The sequence below is a fragment of the Haliotis rubra genome, unplaced genomic scaffold (assembly GCF_003918875.1).
Source record: "Haliotis rubra isolate DU_JTF1 unplaced genomic scaffold, ASM391887v1 Scf512, whole genome shotgun sequence".
NCBI classification, from domain to species: Eukaryota; Metazoa; Mollusca; class Gastropoda; order Lepetellida; family Haliotidae; genus Haliotis; species Haliotis rubra.
The window spans coordinates 790707-803147 of NW_025767205.1; the positions used below are offsets into that span (position 1 = coordinate 790707).

The 12441-nt window shown below is 36.5% G+C and overlaps 1 protein-coding gene across 1 annotated transcript; it reads right to left on the reverse strand.

Moving 5' to 3' along the window:
- Positions 1-206: 206 nt before the first annotated feature.
- LOC124292302 (receptor-type tyrosine-protein phosphatase S-like) lies at positions 207-11476 on the reverse strand. Its single transcript, XM_046729368.1, has 4 exons — positions 11452-11476; positions 10751-11056; positions 1318-1488; positions 207-346 (listed from the first exon to the last, which is right to left on the reverse strand). The coding sequence occupies exons 1-4, from the start codon at positions 11474-11476 to the stop codon at positions 207-209; spliced, it is 642 nt and encodes a 213-aa protein (XP_046585324.1).
- Between the last annotated feature and the right edge of the window lie 965 nt (positions 11477-12441).

Genomic DNA, 12441 nt, shown 5'->3' on the forward strand with positions numbered 1-12441 from the left:
GATGTTTCACGGTAGGGTATTTCAGTGTGGAACAGATTGTTGATATTATTGGAGTTCGACTTACTGAAGTTCGAGCTATGAAGGTTTCAGTGTAGTGTAATTGTGTCTAGAAGTACATGTATTCTTCACAGCAATGGCACATGGGGAAGCATATGTACACGCAAACAACACGAGCATCGGCACAACACGGACTACTGGGGCAAACATTACACTTTCCTGACGGCGCGACGTATGTATAACATGGCTCTCTTGGAATACACGATGCCAGACTGATTTTCCATGGAACAGTGGTACTTCCCGTAGTCCGACTCCCGCGCCTTCAGGATCCGGAGCTCACTGGCTCCATCTGCCGGAAACAAAGATCATGTAAGACCATCTGCATGTGGTTGTATGTGTCAACAGCATTTCGTAAATCACTATTCCACTCATACACAAATAAATATTCCAGTCCATGCTTGAACAAATATATCATCCCGCCCTGAAAACACGCTGTGTTATTTGCACGAACATTTGACAACAGGAACAAACGCTATTGTTCTTTATGGGTCTTCAAAGCTCTCTGCAACGATGCCGATTCAGTTTAAATACTTCACAATAGTCGATAAAACTTTGAATCCATGTTTGCACGTCCTCAACAAATAACACATTGTTGGATTCTCGATCAAAGGGAGGGTATTTTCCCATTATTTATTATATTTAGACCGGGCGACCGACCCGTCAGTCTGACGATGAAAAAAAGGGCGGATAAAAAACATCCTAATAACAAGAGGTTTAAGAGATATATGTACATGTACATAACAAATACAGCCTTCAATGCCCTAATTCATATAAGATATTATAGTCCATTTTCTCATTGTCTGGGGTGGCTGTGGGAAAGCAATACTTCAACCATATCAAGGCTAGGAACACGAGGACTGGGCTTTACGCTTTGTTCCTGGGGATCAAAGCTGTGTGCATGGCTCATCGTGGAAAAAGTATACTGAATAGGCTAATCCATTGTTCCATGACATATGTTGATGTTCCAAGTGCGATTGGGTTAGTCGGAACACCGCAAATAATTTTGGCTCCTGCTTACTTTCATAACCGTGGATAGCTGATGAGGTTTGAGTCACGTGTTTGTAAGGTTTTCGTCGTTTTCAATAAATCATTATGATTTAGTGCAGACACTGTCGCCAGTCCTCATCGGTCCGGATCAGTGACTTGGCTGACTGTGCGACCTATCGATCTACTTGTGTGCCTCACACAACAGGTGTATGGTACTGTGGACAAACTCGGACTGTGAAGTGGTCCGCAGCAGTGGGAGATGCTAGAACGTACCTTTCATGGTGACTTTGGCCCTTTGAGTTAGCTTCAGAGGGAACCTGTCCTTGTACCACGTGACAGTGGCCGTGGGGTCACTAGAGGTGCAATGTAGCCGAATCCTGTCCCCCCGAGCCGCTGCCGTCACCACAGGATGTTTCGTAATCGTCGGGAAGTCTTCAGGTCTCTCTGAAAACGCAGTCTGACTCAAATACACAAAGAGCAACAATCTATAAGAACTTAGCTGAGGGTGATATCTGCAAGGTTTACTAAGGATTTTGCTTCACGGCTTCAGTGAGTGATTGTGCCACTTTCAAACCATTCCAGCAAAGTGACGGCTTGGAATTATGTAAACGATTTAAAGGTCCGCACAAACTTAAGGAATGGAAAACAACAAAGAGGCTCCACTGGCTTATGTGAGTGATTGTGCCACTTTAAAACGGCTTGGAATAAAAATATGAAAACGATTTAAAGGTCTGTGCTTGGAATTATGTTAACGATTCAAAGGTCTGTGCTTGGAATTATGAAAACGATTTAGAGGTCTGTGCTTGGAATTATGAAAACGATTTAAAGGTCTGTGCTTGGAATTATGTAAACGATTTAGAGGTCTGTGCTTGGAATTATGAAAACGATTTAGAGGTCTGTGCTTGGAATTATGTAAACGATTTAAAGATCTGTGCTTGGAATTATGAAAACGATTTAGAGGTTTGTGCTTGGAATTATGTAAACGATTAAGAGGTCTGTGCTTGGAATTATGAAAACGATTTAGAGGTCTGTGCTTGGAATTATGTAAACGATTTAAAGGTCTGTGCTTGGAATTATGTAAACGATTTAAAGGTCTGTGCTTGGAATTATGAAAACGATTTAAAGGTCTGTGCTTGGAATTATGTAAACGATTTAAAGGTCTTTGCTTGGAATTATGAAAACGATTTAGAGGTCTGTGCTTGGAATTATGAAAACGATTTAGAAGTCTGTGCTTGGAATTATGAAAACGATTTAAAGGTCTGTGCTTTGAATTATGTAAACGATTTTAAGGTCCTTGCTTGGAATTATGTAAACGATTAAAAGGTCTGTGCTTGGAATTATGTAAACGATTTAGAGGTCTGTGCTTGGAATTATGTAAACGATTTAGAGGTCTGTGCTTGGAATTATGTAAACGATTTAAAGGTCTGTGCTTGGAATTATGTAAACGATTTAAAGGTCTTTGCTTGGAATTATGTAAACGATTTAGAGGTCTGTGCTTGGAATTATGAAAACGATTTAGAGGTCTTTGCTTGGAATTATGAAAACGATTTAAAGGTCTGTGCTTGGAATTATGTAAACAATTTAAAGGTCTTTGCTTGGAATTATGAAAACGATTTAAAGGTCTGTGCTTTGAATTATGTAAACGATTTAAAGGTCTTTGCTTGGAATTATGAAAACAATTTAAAGGTCTTTGCTTGGAATTATGAAAACGATTTAAAGGTCTGTGCTTGGAATTATGTAAACGATTTAAAGGTCTGTGCTTGGAATTATGAAAACGATTTAGAGGTCTGTGCTTGGAATTATGTAAACGATTTAAAGGTCTTTGCTTGGAATTATGAAAACGATTTAAAGGTCTGTGCTTGGAATTATGAAAACGATTTAGAGGTCTGTGCTTGGAATTATGAAAACGATTTAAAGGTCTTTGCTTGGAATAATGAAAACGATTCTAAGGTATGTGCTTGGAATTATGTAAACGATTTAAAGATCTGTGCTTGGAATTATGTAAACGATTTAGAGGTCTTTGCTTGGAATTATGTAAACGATTTAGAGGTCTGTGCTTGGAATTATGAAAACGATTTAAAGGTCTGTGCTTGGAATTATGTAAACGATTTAGAGGTCTGTGCTTGGAATTATGTAAACGATTTAAAGGTCTGTGCTTGGAATTATGTAAACGATTTAAAGGTCTGTGCTTGGAATTATGAAAACGATTTAAAGGTCTGTGCTTGGAATTATGTAAACGATTTAAAGGTCTTTGCTTGGAATTATGAAAACGATTTAGAGGTCTGTGCTTGGAATTATGAAAACGATTTAGAAGTCTGTGCTTGGAATTATGAAAACGATTTAAAGGTCTGTGCTTTGAATTATGTAAACGATTTTAAGGTCCTTGCTTGGAATTATGTAAACGATTTAAAGGTCTGTGCTTGGAATTATGTAAACGATTTAGAGGTCTGTGCTTAGAATTATGTAAACGATTTAGAGGTCTGTGCTTGGAATTATGTAAACGATTTAAAGGTCTTTGCTTGGAATTATGTAAACGATTTAAAGGTCTTTGCTTGGAATTATGTAAACGATTTAGAGGTCTGTGCTTGGAATTATGAAAACGATTTAGAGGTCTTTGCTTGGAATTATGAAAACGATTTAAAGGTCTGTGCTTGGAATTATGTAAACGATTTAGAGGTCTGTGCTTGGAATTATGTAAACGATTTAGAGGTCTGTGCTTGGAATTATGTAAACGATTTAAAGGTCTGTGCTTGGAATTATGTAAACGATTTAAAGGTCTGTGCTTGGAATTATGTAAACGATTTAAAGGTCTTTGCTTGGAATTATGTAAACGATTTAGAGGTCTGTGCTTGGAATTATGAAAACGATTTAGAGGTCTTTGCTTGGAATTATGAAAACGATTTAAAGGTCTGTGCTTGGAATTATGTAAACAATTTAAAGGTCTTTGCTTGGAATTATGAAAACGATTTAAAGGTCTGTGCTTTGAATTATGTAAACGACTTAAAGGTCTTTGCTTGGAATTATGAAAACGATTTAAAGGTCTTTGCTTGGAATTATGAAAACGATTTAAAGGTATGTGCTTGGAATTATGTAAACGATTTAAAGGTCTGTGCTTGGAATTATGAAAACGATTTAGAGGTCTGTGCTTGGAATTATGTAAACGATTTAAAGGTCTTTGCTTGGAATTATGAAAACGATTTAAAGGTCTGTGCTTGGAATTATGAAAACGATTTAGAGGTCTGTGCTTGGAATTAAGAAAACGATTTAAAGGTCTTTGCTTGGAATAATGAAAACGATTCTAAGGTATGTGCTTGGAATTATGTAAACGATTTAAAGATCTGTGCTTGGAATTATGTAAACGATTTAGAGGTCTTTGCTTGGAATTATGTAAACGATTTAGAGGTCTGTGCTTGGAATTATGAAAACGATTTAAAGGTCTGTGCTTGGAATTATGAAAACGATTTAAAGGTCTGTGCTTTGAATTATGTAAACGATTTAAAGGTCTGTGCTTGGAATGATGAAAACGATTTAAAGGTCTGTGCTTGGAATTATGAAAACGATTTAAAGGTCTGTGCTTGGAATTATATAAACGATTTAGAGGTCTGTGCTTGGAATTATGAAAACGATTTAGAGGTCTGTGCTTGGAATTATGTAAACGATTTAAAGGTCTGTGCTTGGAATTATGAAAACGATTTAGAGGTTTGTGCTTGGAATTATGTAAACGATTAAGAGGTCTGTGCTTGGAATTAAGAAAACGATTTAGAGGTCTTTGCTTGGAATTATGTAAACGATTTAAAGGTCTGTGCTTGGAATTATGTAAACGATTTAAAGGTCTGTGCTTGGAATTATGCAAACGATTTAGAGGTCTGTGTTTGGAATTATGCAAACGATTTAAAGGTCTGTGCTTTGAATTATGTAAACGATTCAAAGGTCTGTGCTTGGAATTATGAAAACGATTTAAAGGTCTGTGCTTGGAATTATGTAAACGATTTAAAGGTCTTTGCTTGGAATTATGTAAACGATTTAGAGGTCTGTGCTTGGAATTATGAAAACGATTTAGAGGTCTGTGCTTGGAATTATGAAAACGATTTAGAAGTCTGTGCTTGGAATTATGAAAACGATTTAAAGGTCGGTGCTTTGAATTATGTAAACGATTTTAAGGTCCTTGCTTGGAATTATGTAAACGATTTAAAGGTCTGTGCTTGGAATTATGTAAACGATTTAGAGGTCTGTGCTTGGAATTATGTAAACGATTTAGAGGTCTGTGCTTGGAATTATGTAAACGATTTAAAGGTCTGTGCTTGGAATTATATAAACGATTTAGAGGTCTGTGCTTGGAATTATGAAAACGATTTAGAGGTCTGTGCTTGGAATTATGTAAACGATTTAAAGGTCTGTGCTTGGAATTATGAAAACGATTTAGAGGTTTGTGCTTGGAATTATGTAAACGATTAAGAGGTCTGTGCTTGGAATTAAGAAAACGATTTAGAGGTCTTTGCTTGGAATTATGTAAACGATTTAAAGGTCTGTGCTTGGAATTATGTAAACGATTTAAAGGTCTGTGCTTGGAATTATGCAAACGATTTAGAGGTCTGTGTTTGGAATTATGCAAAACGATTTAAAAAGGTCTGTGCTTTGAATTATGTAAACGATTCAAAGGTCTGTGCTTGGAATTATGAAAACGATTTAAAGGTCTGTGCTTGGAATTATGTAAACGATTTAAAGGTCTTTGCTTGGAATTATGTAAACGATTTAGAGGTCTGTGCTTGGAATTATGAAAACGATTTAGAGGTCTGTGCTTGGAATTATGAAAACGATTTAGAAGTCTGTGCTTGGAATTATGAAAACGATTTAAAGGTCGGTGCTTTGAATTATGTAAACGATTTTAAGGTCCTTGCTTGGAATTATGTAAACGATTTAAAGGTCTGTGCTTGGAATTATGTAAACGATTTAGAGGTCTGTGCTTGGAATTATGTAAACGATTTAGAGGTCTGTGCTTGGAATTATGTAAACGATTTAAAGGTCTGTGCTTGGAATTATGTAAACGATTTAAAGGTCTTTGCTTGGAATTATGTAAACGATTTAGAGGTCTGTGCTTGGAATTATGAAAACGATTTAGAGGTCTTTGCTTGGAATTATGAAAACGATTTAAAGGTCTGTGCTTGGAATTATGTAAAACAATTTAAAGGTCTTTGCTTGGAATTATGAAAACGATTTAAAGGTCTGTGCTTGGAATTATGTAAACGATTTAAAGGTCTTTGCTTGGAATTATGAAAACGATTTAAAGGTCTTTGCTTGGAATTATGAAAACGATTTAAAGGTCTGTGCTTGGAATTATGTAAACGATTTAGAGGTCTGTGCTTGGAATTATGAAAACGATTTAGAAGTCTGTGCTTGGAATTATGAAAACGATTTAAAGGTCTGTGCTTGGAATTATGTAAACGATTTTAAGGTCTGTGCTTGGAATTATGAAAACGATTTAAAGGTCTGTGCTTGGAATTATATGAAAACGATTTAGAGGTCTGTGCTTGGAATTATGTAAACGATTTAGAGGTCTGTGCTTGGAATTATGTAAACGATTTAAAGGTCTGTGCTTGGAATTATGTAAACGATTTAAAGGTCTTTGCTTGGAATTATGTAAACGATTTAGAGGTCTGTGCTTGGAATTATGAAAACGATTTAGAGGTCTTTGCTTGGAATTATGAAAACGATTTAAAGGTCTGTGCTTGGAATTATGTAAACAATTTAAAGGTCTTTGCTTGGAATTATGAAAACGATTTAAAGGTCTGTGCTTGGAATTATGTAAACGATTTAAAGGTCTTTGCTTGGAATTATGAAAACGATTTAAAGGGCTTTGCTTGGAATTATGAAAACGATTTAGAGGTCTGTGCTTGGAATTATGAAAACGATTTAAAGGTCTTTGCTTGGAATAATGAAAACGATTCTAAGGTATGTGCTTGGAATTATGTAAACGATTTAAAGATCTGTGCTTGGAATTATGTAAACGATTTAGGAGGTCTTTGCTTGGAATTATGTAAACGATTTAGAGGTCTGTGCTTGGAATTATGAAAACGATTTAAAGGTCTGTGCTTGGAATTATGTAAACGATTTAGAGGTCTGTGCTTGGAATTATGTAAACGATTTAAAGGTCTGTGCTTGGAAATTATGTAAACGATTTAAAGGTCTGTGCTTGGAATTATGAAAACGATTTAAAGGTCTGTGCTTGGAATTATGTAAACGATTTAAAGGTCTTTGCTTGGAATTATGAAAACGATTTAGAGGTCTGTGCTTGGAATTATGAAAACGATTTAGAAGTCTGTGCTTGGAATTATGAAAACGATTTAAAGGTCTGTGCTTTGAATTATGTAAACGATTTTAAGGTCCTTGCTTGGAATTATGTAAACGATTTAAAGGTCTGTGCTTGGAATTATGTAAACGATTTAGAGGTCTGTGCTTAGAATTATGTAAACGATTTAGAGGTCTGTGCTTGGAATTATGTAAACGATTTAAAGGTCTTTGCTTGGAATTATGTAAAACGATTTAAAAGGTCTTTGCTTGGAATTATGTAAACGATTTAGAGGTCTGTGCTTGGAATTATGAAAACGATTTAGAGGTCTTTGCTTGGAATTATGAAAACGATTTAAAGGTCTGTGCTTGGAATTATGTAAACGATTTAGAGGTCTGTGCTTGGAATTATGTAAACGATTTAGAGGTCTGTGCTTGGAATTATGTAAACGATTTAAAGGTCTGTGCTTGGAATTATGTAAACGATTTAAAGGTCTGTGCTTGGAATTATGTAAACGATTTAAAGGTCTTTGCTTGGAATTATGTAAACGATTTAGAGGTCTGTGCTTGGAATTATGAAAACGATTTAGAGGTCTTTGCTTGGAATTATGAAAACGATTTAAAGGTCTGTGCTTGGAATTATGTAAACAATTTAAAGGTCTTTGCTTGGAATTATGAAAACGATTTAAAGGTCTGTGCTTTGGAATTATGTAAACGACTTAAAGGTCTTTGCTTGGAATTATGAAAACGATTTAAAGGTCTTTGCTTGGAATTATGAAAACGATTTAAAGGTATGTGCTTGGAATTATGTAAACGATTTAAAGGTCTGTGCTTGGAATTATGAAAACGATTTAGAGGTCTGTGCTTGGAATTATGTAAACGATTTAAAGGTCTTTGCTTGGAATTATGAAAACGATTTAAAGGTCTGTGCTTGGAATTATGAAAACGATTTAGAGGTCTGTGCTTGGAATTAAGAAAACGATTTAAAGGTCTTTGCTTGGAATAATGAAAACGATTCTAAGGTATGTGCTTGGAATTATGTAAACGATTTAAAGATCTGTGCTTGGAATTATGTAAACGATTTAGAGGTCTTTGCTTGGAATTATGTAAACGATTTAGAGGTCTGTGCTTGGAATTATGAAAACGATTTAAAGGTCTGTGCTTGGAATTATGAAAACGATTTAAAGGTCTGTGCTTTGAATTATGTAAACGATTTAAAGGTCTGTGCTTGGAATGATGAAAACGATTTAAAGGTCTGTGCTTGGAATATATGAAAACGATTTAAAGGTCTGTGCTTGGAATTATATAAACGATTTAGAGGTCTGTGCTTGGAATTATGAAAACGATTTAGAGGTCTGTGCTTGGAATTATGTAAACGATTTAAAGGTCTGTGCTTGGAATTATGAAAACGATTTAGAGGTTTGTGCTTGGAATTATGTAAACGATTAAGAGGTCTGTGCTTGGAATTAAGAAAACGATTTAGAGGTCTTTGCTTGGAATTATGTAAACGATTTAAAGGTCTGTGCTTGGAATTATGTAAACGATTTAAAGGTCTGTGCTTGGAATTATGCAAACGATTTAGAGGTCTGTGTTTGGAATTATGAAAACGATTTAAAGGTCTGTGCTTTGAATTATGTAAACGATTCAAAGGTCTGTGCTTGGAATTATGAAAACGATTTAAAGGTCTGTGCTTGGAATTATGTAAACGATTTAAAGGTCTTTGCTTGGAATTATGTAAACGATTTAGAGGTCTGTGCTTGGAATTATGAAAACGATTTAGAGGTCTGTGCTTGGAATTATGAAAACGATTTAGAAGTCTGTGCTTGGAATTATGAAAACGATTTAAAGGTCGGTGCTTTGAATTATGTAAACGATTTTAAGGTCCTTGCTTGGAATTATGTAAACGATTTAAAGGTCTGTGCTTGGAATTATGTAAACGATTTAGAGGTCTGTGCTTGGAATTATGTAAACGATTTAGAGGTCTGTGCTTGGAATTATGTAAACGATTTAAAGGTCTGTGCTTGGAATTATGTAAACGATTTAAAGGTCTTTGCTTGGAATTATGTAAACGATTTAGAGGTCTGTGCTTGGAATTATGAAAACGATTTAGAGGTCTTTGCTTGGAATTATGAAAACGATTTAAAGGTCTGTGCTTGGAATTATGTAAACAATTTAAAGGTCTTTGCTTGGAATTATGAAAACGATTTAAAGGTCTGTGCTTGGAATTATGTAAACGATTTAAAGGTCTTTGCTTGGAATTATGAAAACGATTTAAAGGTCTTTGCTTGGAATTATGAAAACGATTTAAAGGTCTGTGCTTGGAATTATGTAAACGATTTAGAGGTCTGTGCTTGGAATTATGAAAACGATTTAGAAGTCTGTGCTTGGAATTATGAAAACGATTTAAAGGTCTGTGCTTGGAATTATGTAAACGATTTTAAGGTCTGTGCTTGGAATTATGAAAACGATTTAAAGGTCTGTGTTTGGAATTATGTAAACGATTTAGAGGTCTGTGCTTGGAATTATGTAAACGATTTAGAGGTCTGTGCTTGGAATTATGTAAACGATTTAAAGGTCTGTGCTTGGAATTATGTAAACGATTTAAAGGTCTTTGCTTGGAATTATGAAAACGATTTAAAGGTCTGTGCTTGGAATTATGTAAACGATTTAAAGGTCTTTGCTTGGAATTATGAAAACGATTTAAAGGTCTGTGCTTGGAATTATGTAAACAATTTAAAGGTCTTTGCTTGGAATTATGAAAACGATTTAAAGGTCTGTGCTTGGAATTATGTAAACGATTTAAAGGTCTTTGCTTGGAATTATGAAAACGATTTAAAGGGCTTTGCTTGGAATTATGAAAACGATTTAAAGGTCTGTGCTTGGAATTATGTAAACGATTTAAAGGTCTGTGCTTGGAATAATGAAAACGATTTAGAGGTCGGTGCTTGGAATTATGAAAACGATTTAAAGGTCTTTGCTTGGAATAATGAAAACGATTTAAAGGTATGTGCTTGGAATTATGTAAACGATTTAAAGATCTGTGCTTGGAATTATGTAAACGATTTAGAGGTCTTTGCTTGGAATTATGTAAACGATTTAGAGGTCTGTCCTTGGAATTATGTAAACGATTTAAAGGTCTGCGCCGACTTAGGGAATGGAAAACCCCAAAGAGGCTCCACTATCACATTCCATTATTAATGTGGATGTATTCGGGTATTAGAGCATTGCATCATGGTTGATAGTATCACGTAATCGAGTGAAACAAATCTAACATTGGTGGTCAGGTTTGGTGACTTGCTCTCTGGTTTGCATGTTTCAGACTAAGCTTTAAAAAGTCCACACCATTAACATGGCTGACTGCGGTGTTAAACACCCACTATTAGTTTCCTCATTATCATTAACATGAGTATGATGTCAGTACCGTTCCGTCTGTAAACTGTAAGTGTTGTGGCCGCTTCACTGTAGCCTAGGTCATTCTCCACAGTGCAGGAGAAGGTGCCCTCATCACGTCTCTCCTGAACTTTCCCCACTTCCAACACCGACATCCCGTCTCTCTCCTCCAGGTAGTAGGTCTGGTCAAAGTCCTGGCGGGACAGTCGCTTCCCGTTCCGTTCCCAGAATACATTGGGCTTGGGCTGTCCCACCCCGTGGCAGAAGAAGCTGACGGAGTCTCCAACTACCACTGCTTTTGCCATGGGTTTCTGGAGAATGACGCCCTTGAACTTAACTGTAGACAGAAACAACACGAGTGCGCACTACGTTCATGTTGAAAATTTGAATTTGCGAGGAACTATTTAAATCACATTTGCGGTTGAAACTTTAGTTCACAAATATTCCATGACAACTTATTATTCTTGCAATAGCATGTTGATCACGTGAGATAAGGCCTGAACTGAAACTAAGTGTTCTTCAAATTCAACACCCTAACAAGTAGGCTACGCGCACAGTCCGAAAGTATGTCTACAGTAATAATATCTACATGTTACACAATTGAACATTATTCCAATTATTTTAAGGCACGGTAGCCTAAATGAAATCAGATCAGCTTTGGAGTAGGCAAAAGACACGAAGGACCCACAACAGTGGATCCTTGCAGTGCTAAGGTAAACAACTCCACAGTACCAAGTGAGATGCTTCGAAGCACCATGTCGCCGTGGCAATTTGATCCACATACGAAAAGCCTACTACTCACAAGAAAAAACAGCTTAACTCAATTCTTTCATCACACAATACTTTTAAGAAGCTGTCATGACATGTTCTTCGACAGATAAACTAAAGCATATTTTGCTTTAACTTCTTTTGTGCATTACAGTTTCTGTTCACAATAGCTCTCGCTTGATTGACCCATGCTTGTCGTAAGAGGCGACTAACGGGATCGGGTGGTCAGGCTCGATGACTTGGTTGACACATGTCATCGCATCCCAATTGTGTAGATCGATGCCCATGATGTTGATCTATGGATTGTCTGGTCCAGACTTGATTACTTACCGACCCAGTGCCGCATTAAACAACAAACCAACCAACAAAATCTTAGTCGATTGGCATTTACACTCAAGACAGGAATTTCTGTTGGTATTCTACACTTAGTTTCAGAATCAGAAACCTGGAGATTTTCTTGTCCCGACTCGACTTCTTTCGGACTGCTGCCAAAAAACTGGAATAATCCTGAGTGCGACGTTTTACAACAAACATACAAAGGAACATCAGATTTCTGGACGTAGGTTCTCACCTGTACTGTCGATCTGGATGCGGGCATCGATACTGTCCTTCCCCTTGATGTTTTCCACCTCGCACGTGTACAAAGCCGACACATACACCTCCGGCAGCACGAGCTGTCCTCGCCCAGTAGAAATCTCCGTTGTTTCCACATAGGTATTGTCAACAAACCAGCGTATCGTTGGCTTAGGCTCGCCATCTGCTGCGCATGACAGTGTGATGCTCGATCCGGGCTTCACAAAAGCATCTTTGGGAAACTCCGTAAATTCAGGCGGATATTTCCTCACTGGCAATTTTAAAATGCACATGATTAATGCACAATATTTTATGAAAGCCGAACATGGCGGAACAAAAAATGGGGTGTAAAGATATGACATCTTGAATTATTTCATGTTC